Source organism: Macrosteles quadrilineatus, unplaced genomic scaffold (assembly GCF_028750875.1).
Source record: "Macrosteles quadrilineatus isolate MER2022 unplaced genomic scaffold, UCM_ALF_1.0 Scaffold_1__1_contigs__length_201487025, whole genome shotgun sequence".
NCBI classification, from domain to species: domain Eukaryota; kingdom Metazoa; phylum Arthropoda; class Insecta; order Hemiptera; family Cicadellidae; genus Macrosteles; species Macrosteles quadrilineatus.
This window is the reverse complement of record NW_026542594.1, coordinates 82,730,639-82,747,999: the sequence shown is the minus strand read 5'-3', so window position 1 is coordinate 82,747,999 and position 17,361 is coordinate 82,730,639. Positions and strand designations below refer to the sequence as shown.

The 17,361-nt window shown below is 35.8% G+C and overlaps 1 protein-coding gene across 1 annotated transcript in view; it reads left to right on the top strand.

The window, feature by feature from the left end:
* LOC128983684 (E3 ubiquitin-protein ligase KCMF1-like) overlaps positions 1-17,138 on the top strand; it is a 78,968-nt gene extending 61,830 nt beyond the window's left edge. The window contains exon 8 of the mRNA XM_054403086.1: positions 16,232-17,138. Within this exon, the coding sequence (XP_054259061.1) occupies positions 16,232-16,604 (373 nt within the window). The 3' untranslated portion in view covers positions 16,605-17,138. The remainder of the gene's footprint in view (positions 1-16,231) is intronic.
* The last annotated feature ends 223 nt before the right edge of the window (positions 17,139-17,361 follow it).

The following is a 17,361-nucleotide window of genomic DNA, read 5'->3' as shown; positions in this document are numbered from 1 at the left end:
TTTTCGAGTTTGAGTTTTGAGTGGATATATTCGTTTTGGGTCCCCCTGGACCCAAAAAAGTGGTTTTCGAAGTGATGTCTGTGTGTGTGTGTGTGTGTGTGTGTGTCTGTGTGTCTGTGTGTCTGGATGTGTACAGAGCTAGAGACTACACCTGTGGTCCGATTTCGATGAAATTTGGTATGTAGGTTCTAATCCATGGTATCTCTAGTCGATTTTTCATTTTTTTGAAATTTTGATTTTTAATGGGGATTTTCCCATAAAAACCCATAAAAAACCGGAAAAATCGGATTTTCTCAAAAATGGCCCGAACGATTTTGATAAAAAATTAGTATGTTGTAGCCCTTCAAATTCTTAACAAAATGGTACAAATCCCATTTCTCTAAAAATTACGGTTCAAAAGTTATGGTAAATTATGTTATTTTCCCATAAAAACCCCATAAAATAACGAAAAATAGGATTTTAGACAAAAATCCGGTTTTTATTTGACATAGTATGTTATGGTCCTTACAATTATGATAGTTTTTTCATTTTTTAGAAATTTTTATTTTTAATGGGTACTTTCTCATAAAACCCCATAAAAAAACGGAAAAATAAGATTTTCCCAAAAATGGCCCAAACGATTTTGAAAAAATTTTAGTATGTTATAGTCATTTATATTCTGTACAAAATGGTACAAATCCCATCTCTGTAAAAATTACGGTTAAAAATTATTGTAAATTATGTTATTTTCCCATAAAAACCCCATAAAATAACGGAAAAACACATTTTCCCAAAATTGCCTCGAACTATTTTGATAAAGATTTTGTATGTTATAGTCCTTTAAATTCTGAAGAAAATCTTACAAATCCCATTTCCGTATATTTACTCTCACCGCTTACACATGATAAAGGTTGTTGACAAACTTATGGGAGAAAGTATGTGTCAGAATGCTGATACCGTTTATTTTAGCAAACCTGAAGGCATTTATATATGCCCCAGAAGGCCAGAATTCAGGCAAATATATTTTGTCCCACAAGTAAGCAGGAACCCCTACCTTAAATGTACGCTAGCCTGAGAATCTGTTCCTCATTTGTGTGACTTTGTAATCACCACTAATTTCATCACTTATATATTTATTAACTGTGTCACAGTCAACATCTGTAGCCAGCCTTGAGATGAATAAATGCCTGTATTTGTTGACAGTTTTTAAGTTTATTGCTAGTGTTGGCAGAACCTGTGATAGAATTGTCGTTATTAAAATGTTGTTTTCCAGAACTTTGTATTTGTTTGTACACCTTAAGCCCATTAGTGTTAACTGCACTTGTACTTGTTGTAGTTGGTAGGTTAAGGTTATGTTTATACTGTTTTGACAGTTCAGTTTGACGTTTTCCACCATTCCTCTTCACTGATGTATGTTTGGCAGGCGTAACAGTTTCGCTGTTTCGCTTGTCTACTACAGGAGCAGACGTCGCAGGAAAACTAGCAGAACTTTTGGCGGCAGACGACACGGGCATAGTAGTCGAATTTTTGACAGACTGATGACAACTACTAAGATTAGAATTAGAATTGTCTTTATGATTGTGAACAATATTCTTTGAGTTGTCATTTGAAGATTTAGATGACTCTATTTATTTGTCACTATTAGCAATCATTTTAGATTTATTTTTCAAAACACTTGCAAAAGTGTTACTATCTTTTAACATAAGATCACTGACAGCCTCTGCCTGATTAGACAAAGCAGTTTTTAACCTTACATTTTCTATTTTAATTTCTGAAATTTCTACTTTAATTTCTAAGTTGTTTTGAGATAGTTCATTGATTTTTTATATCAAATATTCAATTTTCTCTGAACACGGGCAGATATGGTTGACAATTGAGTTGGTGTCGTAAGCTACCGAATTGTCTGTGTTGTTACTCACGTTACTTTCAGCGACGGAGCATATATCACACTTCCAATCAATTTGAGAGCAATTTTCCACAAAATTGATTCTGATAAACTGGTACAATTTAAATGAAACATATATTTACATTCACCACTACATTGGATTTTGTCAGATTTATAATAATATAATAAAAAAATATTATGGTTGGATTTAAAATATACTGTTAAAGGTAATGCACTATGGGCAAAAAAAGTGTGTTTAAAAACGTGACATTTTATGAAGTTTTTTATTTATAAATTATTTTATATAGTCTAGGAGCTAGGCCATGTCCCGTGTGCACTAATATGTCCCCTAAGTTTTGATGCGGGGCTTTGTTTCACATCTATTGTAGCTAAAAAACGACTGGTCACGTCGTTCAGATCATGGTTGTTTCTTTTCTGAGTCGTTTAAATCTTTTACCCGTCCGATTTTCATAATTTTGGTCTTAAATTAGAGGTATGCATGCACAGATTTGCTATCAAGCACCAGCGTTCATTGATCTAAAGTATATGATTGATCTTGGCTATGCACAAAAGCAACTTCCTCCCTGTACATTTCTTATAGGAGTCTTTTCTGAGTTCGTTTGGCTTTTCTTCTCGGCCGATTTTCATAATTTAGACCTTTAATTAAAGGTATGCATGCACAGATTTGCCATCAAGCATCATCATTCATTTGTATACTGTACTACTCGACAAAAAAATTAGATTGTTTTCTTTCTTAAGTTTTTGGAAGACCATGTCTCTTTGTATATTTTATAGGGGTCTGCGGTGCACCGAAAAAGTCGGTACGGTACGGTACAAGCTTAATTACCGTCATCGGTTCGGTGTACAAATTCGGTTCGGTCCAGCCTATTATAATAATAAATTACTTTCAGTTTACTATCGTAGTCAACAGCAGTTAGTTCCGAGCACATAAAAGTCTTATCAGATGTTTGTTAAGATCTTCATAATATATTACTAGGGTGGTGATGATGATGATATAAAAACCCATTACCAGTCCCAAATCCATTAACATTTTATCACGCCAATGATATTGTTGTAATCAAGTACTTCCAAGAACTGTTGAGTTTTATCACTTTTATTTCTTTACGACTTTCCCCAATTCTGTTTTATCATAAAAATAATAGTTTTATGATGACTGTTAAATGTTATCTCTAACTCAGTCAGTATTTTCGTGAATATTCAATTTGCCGCTGGCCATTGCCTACTGCCATAAAACTGTTTATGGCTACATATTAAACTTGTAACTAATCTACAATCTTATTTTATAAGTTAAAATATTTGTTATAGATATTTTATCTTTCTATTGAAGAAACCACAAGCATAGTTGTTGTTTGCATATTTTTTTTCATTATGCAAGCCTACTCGGTCTCAAATTATGTCATTGCAGGTTCTGTATCTTGTCTTATATTGTTAGATGTGGCCTTTGGCTTAAATGTTTTTTTAGTTTCCTGTATTTTTTATTGTGTTGAAGGTACTTTAGGCCTATGCAATCTAAATCTTATGAACTAGATAGTGATTTTGCTACCCTCATTGTAACCTAATCAATTTATATATAGGCCCTCCTAAATAATTAGGTCTAGGCCTGGGTCTTTTGATTCTTTGGAAGATGCTTTAAAATATACTAAGAAAATTGGATTGAGCCTGAGATAAACTAATGTTTGATATGATTGATATTGTGAATGTTAACTTTGTAAATGAAAAGACTGTTTACACTGCGGTGTAAACGCGGCTTTACTCCGTCATAATCCTAATTTTAGTTTCAGAAAAAAACTTTGCAAGAGTTGTATCCATCTTATAACTAGTTTTGAAGCTGATAAAAAAAGATGCTCTTTGCCATTACTTCATCATAACCTCCAGTTATTTCATTGTCGTCTGCTGTGAAAAGCTGGCAAAACTACACTGTCTTATGCTTTTATGTTTTTAAAATTTTTTAAAACAACTAGACATTGTGTTGGTTGGAAAAAATTTACCAGTTTTGTGAAATTATCTTGTCAATAAATGTTTCAAACATGTTTATTCATAAAAACTCTTATCCTATTTTTAAACCACTTTATCATGGCTTTTCTAAGTATCTCAGAGTAAAATAGGTATAGCCTTTATCTTAACTGTGATTTTTCTTGACACAATCCTCGTAGTAGTAGAAGGTTTTGTTTTAATAATGTGTGGTACAGTAATTGTTGTTATAAAACCATGAATGTAGGATACTATCCATTTTCATAGTAATGTCAATGTATTAAAGTAAAAAATAATGGTTTAAATACAGTTTTGAGAAGAAAACCGCAAAAATACGGGTAGCCGCGTACCATACCGATTTCAGGGTGTCCACATTCTGGAAAGTCAGGGATAGTCATGGAAAGTCATGGAAAAAAATTCTGGTCATTGAAAGTCATGGAAATAGGCAAAAGTCATGGAAAGTCATGGAAATCCCCAATGATGGATGGATTCCAGGGGACCTTTCAATGCTCTAGTGGGTCGTAACCCCAACTATTGTAGCATTTTCCGAATTTTTCACAAATGTACGCCAATTTCAATTTATACAGTTGTCTTAGTTTATGGGTTTTGAGTTTGTATTAGTTCATTGTTGTACCTATTGTACTCCATTGTTATCTGTTATTACATATTTCAATATTTTCTGTGAAATAACTTGTCTAGGCAGTATTATTCGTGTGTATACGGTATATTATAATTTTTGAGTTAAGTTCGTGAGTCATGGAAATCAATGGTTAATGGTCATGGATAGTCATGGAAAGTCAGGGAAATTAAAGACAAAATTTCTGTGGACACCCTGGATTTTGTACCGAGAACCGAGGTACAAAATATTGTACCGTACCGACCATAAATTTTCCGTACCGCAGACCCCTAATATTTTATCAGTAGATCAATAGGAAATATAAGTTTTAAACATACCTTTAAGTCCTCTGGTATATTTTGAATCAATAGTGTTAAGCTTTTGGAACGAATAACATAGATTCATAGATTTTTTGTTATTGTCTCACGGGAACTTTTTGTATCTATAGTTCAGTATTGTTACATCTTGAGGATATTTGTTGTTATTATCTGTACTTGTCAAATAACGTTGATTGTTATTTTTGTTTTAATTCAATTTCATTGCTGTTGTTATTTTATGTTGCAATGCTGTTTTGGTCAATGTTAGATGAACTTCTTTTGTTATTTGTAGTGCAATTAGATAATTTCTTTCTACTCTTGTTCCTAAAACATATAAATTTGTAAATAGTGTATCTGTTGAGATAAATAAATAACGCATTAACCAGTCAGTAAGTCCACACGTTAATGGAATTACTCGGCGAAACCCGTCAAAATAGACGGTTACTGTTGAGGCTTCAAGTAAAATCATTTTACTATCAATCGATTATAAATAACTTCATTTTTTATCAATTTTGGTTATTCATGATAAGATTGACCCGATCTTAATAATCAATAACTCAAATAAAAGCTGGTATTTCACTTAAGGTTCTTGGATCAAAATATGTAGGATTATGTAATTAGAATTGAGGAAATATATATAAAATTAAATTTGATATCCGAGAAATAATCAGATGTTCAGTATATCTTTTGATTGAGTAATACAGTATCTTGAACTGAACTCATACTAACAATCAATACCCAAATTTAAAGCCTTTATTTCTAGGAATATGTTAAGACCAAGACATAAAATAACTAAAATAAAAATGGAGTTACGTATCATTGATTGCAGATAAGTCCTCAAATAATTATAATTAATGTTGGTTCATGATTCAACAGCGTGCTTCAGGTACGACCGATCTTAATAACCAATAGCTCAAATGAAAGCTGGTATTTACTGAAGGTTCTTAGACCGAAACATATCAAATAATTCAGTTAGAACTGGTGAAATACATCCTTTAATATAATTGAGAATTCGAAAAAAAAATCTATTTTTTGTTTTTTGGTCGAGTAATACAGTATACAAATGAATGATGATGCTTGATGGCGAATCTGTGCATGCATACCTTTAATTTAAGACCAAAATTATGAAAATCGATCGAGAATAAGAGCCAAACGATCTCAGAAAAGAACAAGCAAATTTAACTCCCGTAAGAAATGTACAGGTAAAAGTTTCTTTTGTGCATAACTCAATATATACTTTAGATAAATGAACGCCGGTGCTTGATAGCAAATTTGTGCGTGCATACCATTAATTTAAGACGAAAATTATGAAAATCGGATGGATAGAAGAGTCAAACCGACTCGGAAAAGAAAACCAATATTTTTAAAATATTTGTATTCAAAATATATCTCAACAAATAATTGGTTTAACAAAACATGTATAATGACAAAGTTTGTTTGCCTTTAGATAAGGAGTGAAATGAGCTTTACAAAATTAAAATCGGACCACTGGGTACGGAGATACGCATTAGCAAATAATCTAGCAATTTGGCGGCCATTTTCCAGTATGGCAGCCAAACGACCATGATCTGAACCACGTAACTGGTTGTTTTTTTTTAGCTCCCATAGGTGTAAATCAAAGCCCCGCAACAAAACTTTTAGGATAAAAAAGGAATAAAAATAGGAAAAAAAACTTAGGGGACATATAAGTGAACACAGCACATGGCCTAGCGCCTAGGCTAATGCTTTTAAAATTAGTTAATTTTTTTTAATTTTTGCCCCTAAAACATAAAATTTCCCAATTTTTCTCCAAAAATTTTTAAAGAGCTTAAAAAAATAACTTAGTATATCAAATTGTTTTTGTACGGTTATGGTTGGCGGAGAAGTTAACAAAATGTAAATTTAAAATCCCCATGTTATTCTTATGGAGAATATTGTAAAATGTTGCAAAGTCCTCGCCACCCTAAGTTGAGGCAGCCAAAGGCCGCGGCCTTGGGCTGCCTCAACTTAGGGTGGCGAGGACTATAGTTTGCTTGTTTATGGATTTATTTTGATAAAACTTTGCAGATTTATATATTTTATACTATACAATTAATATTTTCCTAAAAACACACTTAATTAGTTTCCTTGTAGCAGCAAACCTAGGTACTTGTTTCGTTATACCTAATGTTATTTATTAAATAGATTTAATTGAAAATCAATTAAGAGAAATAGAAATTCGTTTAGTCTACAGGTTTGCTGCAGTGGGGGTATATTGTACTACGATCGTATTTCCAAATAGTGCTTATAACCACTATTATAACATTTTTCAGCTTTAAATTTCCTATAAATTGATACCCAAAATTTTATTTTTATGAATATTAAAATTTTGACACTTTTTTCAAGATGGCGGCCAAAAAAACGTATCTTGCGCCACAGTATGGATGTATATTGTTAGTATGTTGATTAGAAGCATACTACCTACCATTCACAGCAAGAATGATTTGTGTTGCAATTAGTTCCACCCTAAGCTATATTTTCAATTATTTCTACTGCACTAATCATAGAACCAACTTGTTTAACTGAAACAGCTGTATTGCAATAAATGATTGTAAAACTTGAACGTTATTGCGATTTATAGAATCTAAAAGTTAATTAATAATAATAAATTGAAAATTATGGTTTTTCGTAAAAGAGGTAGATTAGCAAAAGGTAATGTATGGTTCTATAAAGGCAAAGAGGTTGAGATTGTTAACTCTTACAAATATCTGGGTGTCTTATTCACACCAATTTTAAGTTGGGAACAAAATTTTCAGATGGAGTCCACAGCTGCAAAATTAGTTATTCACACTGCTTGGAACAAATTAATAAACAATGACAGAATGCCTTTGTCCTCAAAATTTGTTATGTTTTAACACTGTTGTAAGACCAATATAATGTTAGGGAGGCCAGGTCAGGGGATATTTAGAGAGCGAAAAGTTAGAATCTGTACTAAAGATATTTAATAGGAAACTGTTTCAGTTGGCTTAACACACCAAATTCACTGTACTTGGAAACGGGTCTAGATAAATTACACACTTATTCTCTCTCAATGAATCCTAATTATACGTATAATAAATATATTGGGGCTACCGCCAGAGCGTTTTCCTAGAATATTAGCTGCTGAAGTGTTATGAAAAAATGTATATTGGTGTCGAGCGTGGAGATCATTAGAAATAACATTTGGCATGCAAGTGGACCTGAATTTAGATACGATTGAGGAGGCGGGGAGTGGTAGGTTAAAGTCTCAATTAGTTAGACGTAGATGCAGCAAGAGATAGCTGGATGGCTGAGTGTCTAGGCAGAGCGCGTACTTCAGCTTATCATTCTCAATACCTCGCCGTCAACTTTGACCTTGGCAACAATAGCTTCTTGGAAACTGGTTTAGACAACCGAACCATTTCTTGGATAATGAAATGTAGGGGAGAGCTTATAGATCTCAACTATAAACCATAGATTGTCGACAAAAACCACACTTGTTCCTAGTGTAATTTAAACGAGAATGAAACTTTTCACACTTTGTTGCTAGTTGCTCTGTGTTCAATGACTTGCGACTCAAGTATTTTGAAACCAAAAATACTATATGAGGAGTTTGTGTCTTATCTAAATGGGAAGGTTTGGCAGGGCCTTGGAAGTTTTTTTTTTTTTTATTTGTATGGAAACGTAGATGAGAATTAAAAGTTAGTTAGGGAATTTAATTTTTTTAATTTTGAATCTTAAAAACTGCGTTTAGATAGTAGATACTAATGTTGTGTAAACCATTTTGGATGATTTATATATATTTTAATAGACAACATAATTAAAATATGTTTATGTGTGTATATGTATATATATGTGTATGCATACATGTGTATATGTATATATGTTACCTAAAGTAAGGGGATTTTATTTTGTTTTAATGCCCTGTATGTTGATTATTTTGGACAAATATTGAATGGACATTATGCCAACCCAGCAGACGTTCGGATGACCATTGTTGTATGAGCACTATGGGACTAAATGACTGTATTTTATTTTATGTAAATTTATATGTAATATGCAATCGTGTAGGCATAATTATTATCCCCTAAGATCACAGAAACATTATCACCATCTTTAATTTATTGTAGCAAAGCCACGGTCTTGCAGAAATCATCATTGTCTCCAGTGGTCACTAAAACGTTAGGCCTAGACAATAGACAATAGACAAAAATCTTTATTGAAATATTCCTAGAGAACATTCATGCGTCAGGTACATAAAATGTACAGTATGTACGTAAACTATTACAGTAATTTACAATTACAATTAGAATTTTTTTCTTCTTTTTTCATGGTAGCTTATTGTTTAAGAATTCATCCTCAGAGTAGAACGGCCGGTCCATAAGCCATGTTGTCAGGTGCTTCTTGAGCAGATTGGGTTGTTCTCTCTTGAGGTGCTCTGGTAGGTTGTTAAAGTACAGAGCACCTTTGTAGGATGGTTTCTTCTCGTACAGACTCAGATGGTGTTGTGGGAGGGAAAAATTGGCGGCATGTCGTGTGTTGTGCTGGTGTATGTCTCTGTGTCTTGGCTGGGCTGTTTTAGTGGTGTGGATAATGACTTCTCTTATGTAGAGTGAAATTGATGTGAGAATTTTAAGGTTCTTGAAGACTTCTCGGGAACTGTCTCTGTAGTTCAGGTCGGCAAGGCATCTAATTGCTCTTTTTTGCTTTAGGAGTACTCTTTCCAGGTTGCCTTTTGATGTTCCACCCCAAGTCGCAATGCCATATCTGAGGTGGGACTCGAATAGAGCAAAATATGCAACTTTGGCTACTTCTGGGCTGCAAGCTTGCTTGATCCTACGTATAACGTAGAGACTTGAACTTAGCTTTTTGCAGAGCTGGTCTATGTGGGGTTTCCATGATAGCTTGGAGTCAATTATGATGCCTAGGTATTTTGTGGTGTTTTGTGTTTGTAGTCCCGGTATTGTAATGTCTGTGTTGTTGCGTTTGGTGGTGAAAGTCATTTGAACGGTTTTGCTTTCGTTTAGAACTAGGTCGTTGGAGGTACAGTATTGCTTTGTTCTCTGGAGTTGTGTGTTGGTTTTCTCTTCCAGATTTTCCATTGTTTTGTCCGCAAATGTGAGAACCGTGTCATCTGCGTACATGGTGGTGTGTCCATCTTCCCCAATCCAACTAGGTAGGTCATTCGTGAGAAGGAGGAAAAGGACTGGGCCAAGTACTGATCCTTGGGGTACTCCTCTTTGCACGTCTACAGCTTTGGATTGGGCCTTATACTTAGTGTTGTTCTTTATGTAGGCTATTTCCACAAGCTGTTTCCGGTTACTAATGTAGCTTTTAAACCATTCTGCTGCTCTTCCTCTCACGCCTAGTGTTTCCAGCTTGAGTAGAAGAAGTTCGTGGTTTAGGCAGTCGAAAGCTTTACTAAAATCTAGGAAGAGGCTTGTTGAAGTGCTGCCTTCTTCTAGTTGGTCTAGTATGTGCTCCGTCAGTTGTATTAAGGCTGTGGCTGTCGATCTGCCTTTGATAAATCCATGCTGTTGACTATTGAGAAGGTTGTGTTCTTGAAGATGGTGTAGGAGTTGGGCTAGTACTATCTTTTCGATTATTTTTGAAAATGTTGATATTAGGGAGATTGGCCTGTAGCTGTTTCTTTCTATCGTTGGTCCATTTTTGTATTTTGGGTAGACTTTAGCTATTTTTAATTTATCTGGGAATTTTCCTTGTGAGAGTGATTTATTTATGAGGTCTGTCAGGGGTATTACTATTTCATTTTTACAGTTTTTTAGAAGTTTAGCTGATACCTCATCAGTTCCGGATGAATTTTTCATCTTTAGAGATTGAATGGCCTTTTGCACTTCTTCTTGTGTGACCCGTCTGAACTGGAGTGTGTGATGTGTTGCTGGTAAGTGGTCTGTTAAGGCATTGGTTCTAGAGTTATTGTTATTTTGGAGTGTTCGGTCGGCTATTGATGAGAAAAAATCATTAAAACAGTTTGAAACTTCTATTGGGTCGTCTATTGTTTTATTGTTGACTTGAAGATGGATTTGGTTTTCAGTATTTGATCTCGCTTCCCTTTCTCGGTTTATTGTTTGCCACAGTGCTTTGGACTTGTTTTCAGCCTGGTTTATGTGAGCTGTGTTGTTTTCTTTCCGAAGCATTTTCAAATGCTGGTCGTACTCCCTTTTTTTAATAGTTGTTCTGGCTTTGTCTTCCATAAGTCCGGTTGTTTGCTCCTTTTCTAAGGCCTTTATATATTCATTTTTAAGTCTAGCCGATTCTTGATTCCAACACTGTCTCCTTTTATGTTGTTTAACTCTTGACGTTTTAAGAGGGCAGGCGTGGTTTAGTGTTGTCTGGATGATGTTGCTGAAATTGTTGTAGGCTTCATCTACGTCATGAGTTTGTATTATAGTTTCCCAGTCTTGTTCTTGTAGCTGTGTCTTAAAGTTATCTATTGTTGTTCTGTTGAAGATTCGTTTATTTTCTTTGATGTTGTTGATGATCGGTTTTCTAGTGATGATTTTTGCGATTTGTGCGGTATGGTCAGATAGTCCTGATGTTATAACTGAGGTTTCTATTTGTTGATTATCAATGTTTGAGCATATCCAGTCTATTGATGTTTCTGAGTCACTTGTAATTCGAGTGGGAGGTAGCCTCAGTCTTGAGATATTGAAGGAGGTTAGGAGTTCTTCAATTTTTTCGTTTTCATTGTCATCAACTAGGTTGTTTACATTGATGTCTCCCATTATTAATATTTGCTTATCCGTAGTGAGCACTGTTTCCAGTTGTTCAGAGAGTATATCGATGGCTTGGTCTAGGTTTGCACTTGGTGGCCTGTATACTCCGAGGACTAGCAGTGGATTCCTGTTTAGCTTCAGTTCAAAGAGCACAGTTTCGTAAATTAGTTCTGTTTCCTCGCTACTTGTGCATATGAGTGATACATGCTTTTCCCAGCCACTTCTTACATAAGCAACCACTCCTCCTTTGTCATGGGATTTCCTTGAGAAGCCTCCAATAAGTGAGTAATTTTCTACCCACGTGTTTTGCAAGTTTTGTTGTGCTACGCCGTGCTCTGTTATTAACATCAGGTCCGGGTCTTCATCTTGGAGGAAGTGTGCTAGTCTATCAGTTTTTTTAGATAACCAATTTATGTTTTGGTGTAGAATTTTAAGTCCTTGTTGGCTATTAGGTGTTTGGAATTTTACTGTACGGAGTGTCGGAGGGGATGTGTTACATCTTTGAGCTGGTTTTTGTGCTTTTCTCTGGGATGATGGTGTTCTTCTAAAAAATGATGTTGGGAGGTGGGAGTGTTTAGGGGTTCTTGTGTGCAACTTTGGTTTTTGTTAGTTTGTAGTGTGTTTTTATACTTTGGGAGGGGTGGTTCTGCGATTTTCTCAATGTTGATGTGGTATTTGGAAAGTTCCTGGGAGCTAAGCAAGTTTGCTTGTTGTATCCAACGGCCTAGTTTATCATTACTGCTGGGTGTTATGTAAAGGAATGAGTGTGTGTGCCTTGAGATAGCAACGATGCAGTGGTGCTGCGATTCATAAATTTCTTCTCTTTTAGCAGATGTTCGTATGACAGCTATGTTTTCTGCTTGCCGTCCTTGAAATTCATGTATCGTAGATGCGTTGAAACCTAGCTTGTTTAGTTCTCTTTTCTCAGCTTGTTTGAAGACCAAGCATTTGTATTTATTTTTGTTGAGAGTGAGGTTCAGGCTTTCTAGTCCCTGATACTGCTGTGTCGCCATTTCTTTCTCTGTCTGGTTGGTGGTTTGCATTCCTTGGCTGTAGAATTTTGAGAGGATGGCTGTGGTGCTCTTTGTGCATCTGTATGTGGTGTTTAGTATTTTTGTTGTTGTGGCTATTTCTGTAATGTTGTGGTATTTAACTTCTAGGTTCTCTGCTCTGTTTATATATGGTATTTGGTTCATGTCGCCAATAAGCAATACTTCTTTAGCAGTTGATAAAATGGCTGCAAAGAGTATTTCTCCGGCATGCATCATTAGGGCTTTGCCGATGAAGAGCCTGTTATAGGTGTTTCCTCTCTTAAGATGTTGGGTGGAGTTTATTATGAATGAATGCACGGTTCTGAAGGTGTCATTGCATTTTGCCTGGCTATGGTCTGGGTGGTTGGTTTTGTATCTCTGTCGGAAGTCCATTGCCGCATCTCTTGTAGGAAACAGGATGAGGTCCCCTGTAGCATAGTTGTTGAGTAGGAAAGTTGTTTTCCCAAATCCTGGCACACCTTGGACTAAGTTCAGTTTAGTGTTGTATGAGTTTTTAATGTCAATGTGTTTTGTGCTATTATAGAGATGTAGTTCGTTTAGGAGTATTGTCTCGTCTGATACTAAGATGTTTTGATTAATTGCTATGTTGTTTGGAGCAGTTGCATAATTTCCATTACCTTTCCTCAGTAGTTGCACTAGACGTGCTCCATCGAAACCAAATTGGTAAGGTGTTGGGTGTGTTGTTTCTTGTTGGGTGAGGAAGTTTCCAGTGTTCAGGTTTATGATGGCGTATTTGTTTTTGGTTCTATTGCAGAAGTCTTGGAGTTTAGGGTCGTCTTTTTGGAGGCTGCTTATATTGTACTCCTTGTATATGGTGTTAAGGTGGTGTAGCAACATCGATTCTTTTGACTTCCAAAGTTCTCTTTGCTCAAGCATCGCTGCTTGAGCGAAGCTTTCCTCACTGTTGGATGGTAGACATGGAGGTTGATAGGTGTTAATTCCTGTGTACGTTCCCCGAGTTGTTCTCCAAGTACTGTAGTACGAGGTTTTTTCTTTTCCTGGGAATATTTTTGCTATTTTCCTTTGTACCCTGTCTGTAGATCAATAGGTCAATGTAGGTCAATGAGATCATCAATAATTTTTTTGTGGTCTTTTGTTTGTGTATAGTAGGCATTACATGAATATTGTAGTAGTATTTGTATTATTTTTTTTAAGGTGTAGTTTGCTGAGGCTGGCAGTTTCTATGAATTCTTCGAGTCTGATAGAGAAAAGTACTGGGAATTTTATACAATCGTTTGCCAATTCAAGGAACCGGAACAGTTTCCTCTTCCAATTGCCATTTATTCCTGTTGAGCATATGACAATGTGAGTGTTGTCCTCGTTCTCTTGAGCTGTAATAAAGTTGTTAAAGGATAGGTTTCTATTTTGTAGTCTCCTGATTATAGTAGGTCTAGCTTCGGGTGGCAGTGTTTTGTATTCACATGATGTCAGGTGTTGTGTGTCAATAAGGTGGATGCGGCATGTGTGCTGTAGATCCTCATCTGTCATTAATTGTGTGCTTATCAGCGGGGTATCTTCTGGTGGAAATGCAAAAATCTTTTGTCCTTCGAGGCTACGATGGTCTTCCTCTGTAATCATAGATACTCTGCCGCTGTTTGTGTTCACAGATTTACTCCTAATGAATTTCCCTGGATGTGCTCTTGTTTCGGTGGATTCAGCATCTTCATCGTCACTGAGTGGAATAAGAGAGGCTGTTTGGCCCAGGTCCAGTGTGGAATTGATTGTTGTGTTTTCAATCAGTTTTTTTGGCGGGGTTTGTCTGTTTCCCTCTGTATTAGGTGTATTCAGTTTTTTGGGCGGGGTTTGTCTGTTTCCCTCTGTGTTCGGTGTATGCAGTTTTTTTGGCGGGGTTTTTCTGTTTCCCTCTGTATTAAGTGTATTCAGTTTTTTTGGCGGGGTTTGTCTGTTTCCCTCTGTATTAAGTGTATTCAGTTTTTTGGGCGGGGTTTGTCTGATTCCCTCAGTTTCAGTCTGTTTGTGACAGCAGTAGTTTTTTGTCTCTTTTGTGTCTTGAGTTCTCTCTTTTTAGTTGCTTTTTATTCAATTTTTCCATATTCCCTTCTAAGGCCTTGATTTTATTTTTTATGTGTAGTAGTTCTGTGTATATCGTTGTGTTTGGAGTTGACGGGAGTGCATCAGAGTTGGGTTTCAGAGTCTGTGTATATTGGTCTAGCTGGGTTTCTATCTATGACAGGCTTATTTTGTTCAAGTTCTTTAACTTTGTTTTGGAGTTGTTTGATGTTTGTTTCATATCTAAGGATAGTTTCAGTACTCTCCTTGTCATGTTCCTCGAACATTTTTTCTAGGCTATATCTCATTTGTTTCTCCTTTATCAGTGCTTTATCTAGTTCATCTGTTTTTTCAATGAGGGAGTTATATTTGAATAGGATGTTTTCCTTTTCAATAATGCATTCCTCTAGTTGCTGTTGGTATATTAAGGAATGGTCTTTGGAGTTTTTCAATTCCTTTATTTCATTTTCTAGAATAATGTACTTGTTTGTCATAGCTACTAAGTTTTGTTTGAGTTCTTTATTCTCCATTAGTAGCGCGCTGCCAACCTCGGATGCTAAAGATAGTGATGTTTCAAGGTCAGCTGATTCTATGTCACTTAGGTTACTAATCCATTGCTCTAGTTCGTCTACACTGGGGTTTTGGACTTTGGTGTCTTCGGTACACGAATTACATTTCCAGCTTTGTATCTCTAGGTTCGTAAGCGTTTTCAGTTTTTTATCTGTCCATTTCAGGCATTTGGAGTGATACCATTGATTGCACTCTCCGGTACACAGAATGCCTTTGTGTTTAACCCCTATGTTGCATATTCCACATGGATATTTTGACATGATTTATGGTGGTTTCTGATTGTCACTTTTTTAGGGGGGTTTAGTTTTTGGTGGTTGTAAAATAAATTTCTTCTTGGTTTGGTCAAATTGTTTAAGTGTTTTTTATCAGGAATATTATGTCAATTGATAACATATGTGCAGTCTTGCATTAGTGATTTGAAAGCACAGCTCAGCTATGTTGGCATTGGTCAGTTATTAGCAGTATTTTGAGTGGGTTAGCAAAGATGGAATGTGCTGATTGTGCTCTGTCAGCATTACTTGTCACCAGCTGTCACAGTTTTAATTGGTTTATTCTAGTTCTGTAAATAGTGTATTATTCATAATATCTTAGACTTTTTCAGTTTATACTGTCAGAAGATTATACAAATTTATTTTGGTGCTTGATTCAATATTTTAAAGCTGAGAGCAAGGTATGTTGGTGAGTTGTAAGCACTTGTGCAGCAAATTTGTTTTCAGATTGAATCTACTCTTTAGGTATGTAGGTCTTAGTTTCTCATGATTTTTGTGTACTTACAGTTGATGAGTACAGTTTTGTGTGAAGTTATGTAGGTAATTTGTTGGTTTTACCACTTAATTCACTGAAATAATGGGGAGCACTAGTACAGTTGGTGATGAGTGTCCGCCATCTTGGATGGGAGCCTATTATCGTCCTCCGCAATCGCACTAAAAGCGTGAATTATTTTTCTAAATTTCAGTAGAAATCTAACTATCCTATTTTTGTTCGTCCGAATGTAACTTTCCTGATTGATCCAATAATTGGAATTCTTCAGTATTAAACAAGATAGGTAACTCTTTAATTGGATATAGTAATTATTGCAGTTTTTAACCATGTTGCAGATGTTTAGAGGCCAGTATGACAGATGTGGAGCGAGAGACAGTTGAACGGAGTCGGGCAGATAGAAGTCTCTTTGTACAGGAACTGGTGCTGACAACACTGAGCGATGTGGCTCGCTCTGAGCAGAAGATGGTGTGTAATACTGTGGCCCGAGACTACCCGAGGGGTACAGAGAGTGTGGTACCCAAGCGTCCTCAACCCCGTAGTCGTCCTCAGGCCCCTCCTCCCACCCTACGTCCCACCCCTCGCCATCACCCCGGCACTGGCACCATCAGGGAGGTTGTCACTGCACCTCCTCCACCCTCGTACGCCGGAACTGCACGGCGAAAACCTGTACGTCCTGTACAAGCCTCGGAGCCCCCACCCTCCCACTAACGTATTTACCGTTCCTCTATTCTAGTCCTCTACCCTCTACAAATTGTACGGAGGAATATTTTCTGTAATATTGTATTTAACTAACCGCTCTGTATAGAATCAAATGGATACGATTGACTGTTTATATTGGTGAAACAAATCGACCGATTCGATTTGAATTATAGTTTGAGTGTGTGTGTGTATGGTGCGTGGTGCCAGTACAGTCGTGGAGTTGCCTTAGAAGAGATGAAGCAGCCGTGCGATCGGAGATACAATCCAGCAGTTTTGTTTTGATATTGGTTCAACCTTACAAACTCTTAAAATACAATTGGCCTATCACAATGATTTTTAATTGTGCAATCGTGATATAATTTATTTTCAAATTGTTTTTACAAATAAAATATATAAATAAGTTTTAGATTGCTTTACCGTTTTCTCTTGTTGGTATATTATGATGTTGATTTGTTTATTATACGGCCGTAAAGTTGTAGGTAGCTGATTATTAAACAACTGCTAAATCACTGGAATTACTTTATAAATATATTTAAAAAATGTTGTCATGTTTTATTTCATCCTCTCAGCCAGTTTATTTATTTATTTATTTCCTCTCAACGGTTACACCATTTTACAGCAAATACATGACTACCGAACAACCAATAATACTGCAACACTGCAGTATATATAATGATGTTGACGTGCTAGTTTCTAATAGATCACAAAAGTACTAAAGCAACAGTAACTATAACAATTAATTAGTGATGGGCGGATCCGGATAAGA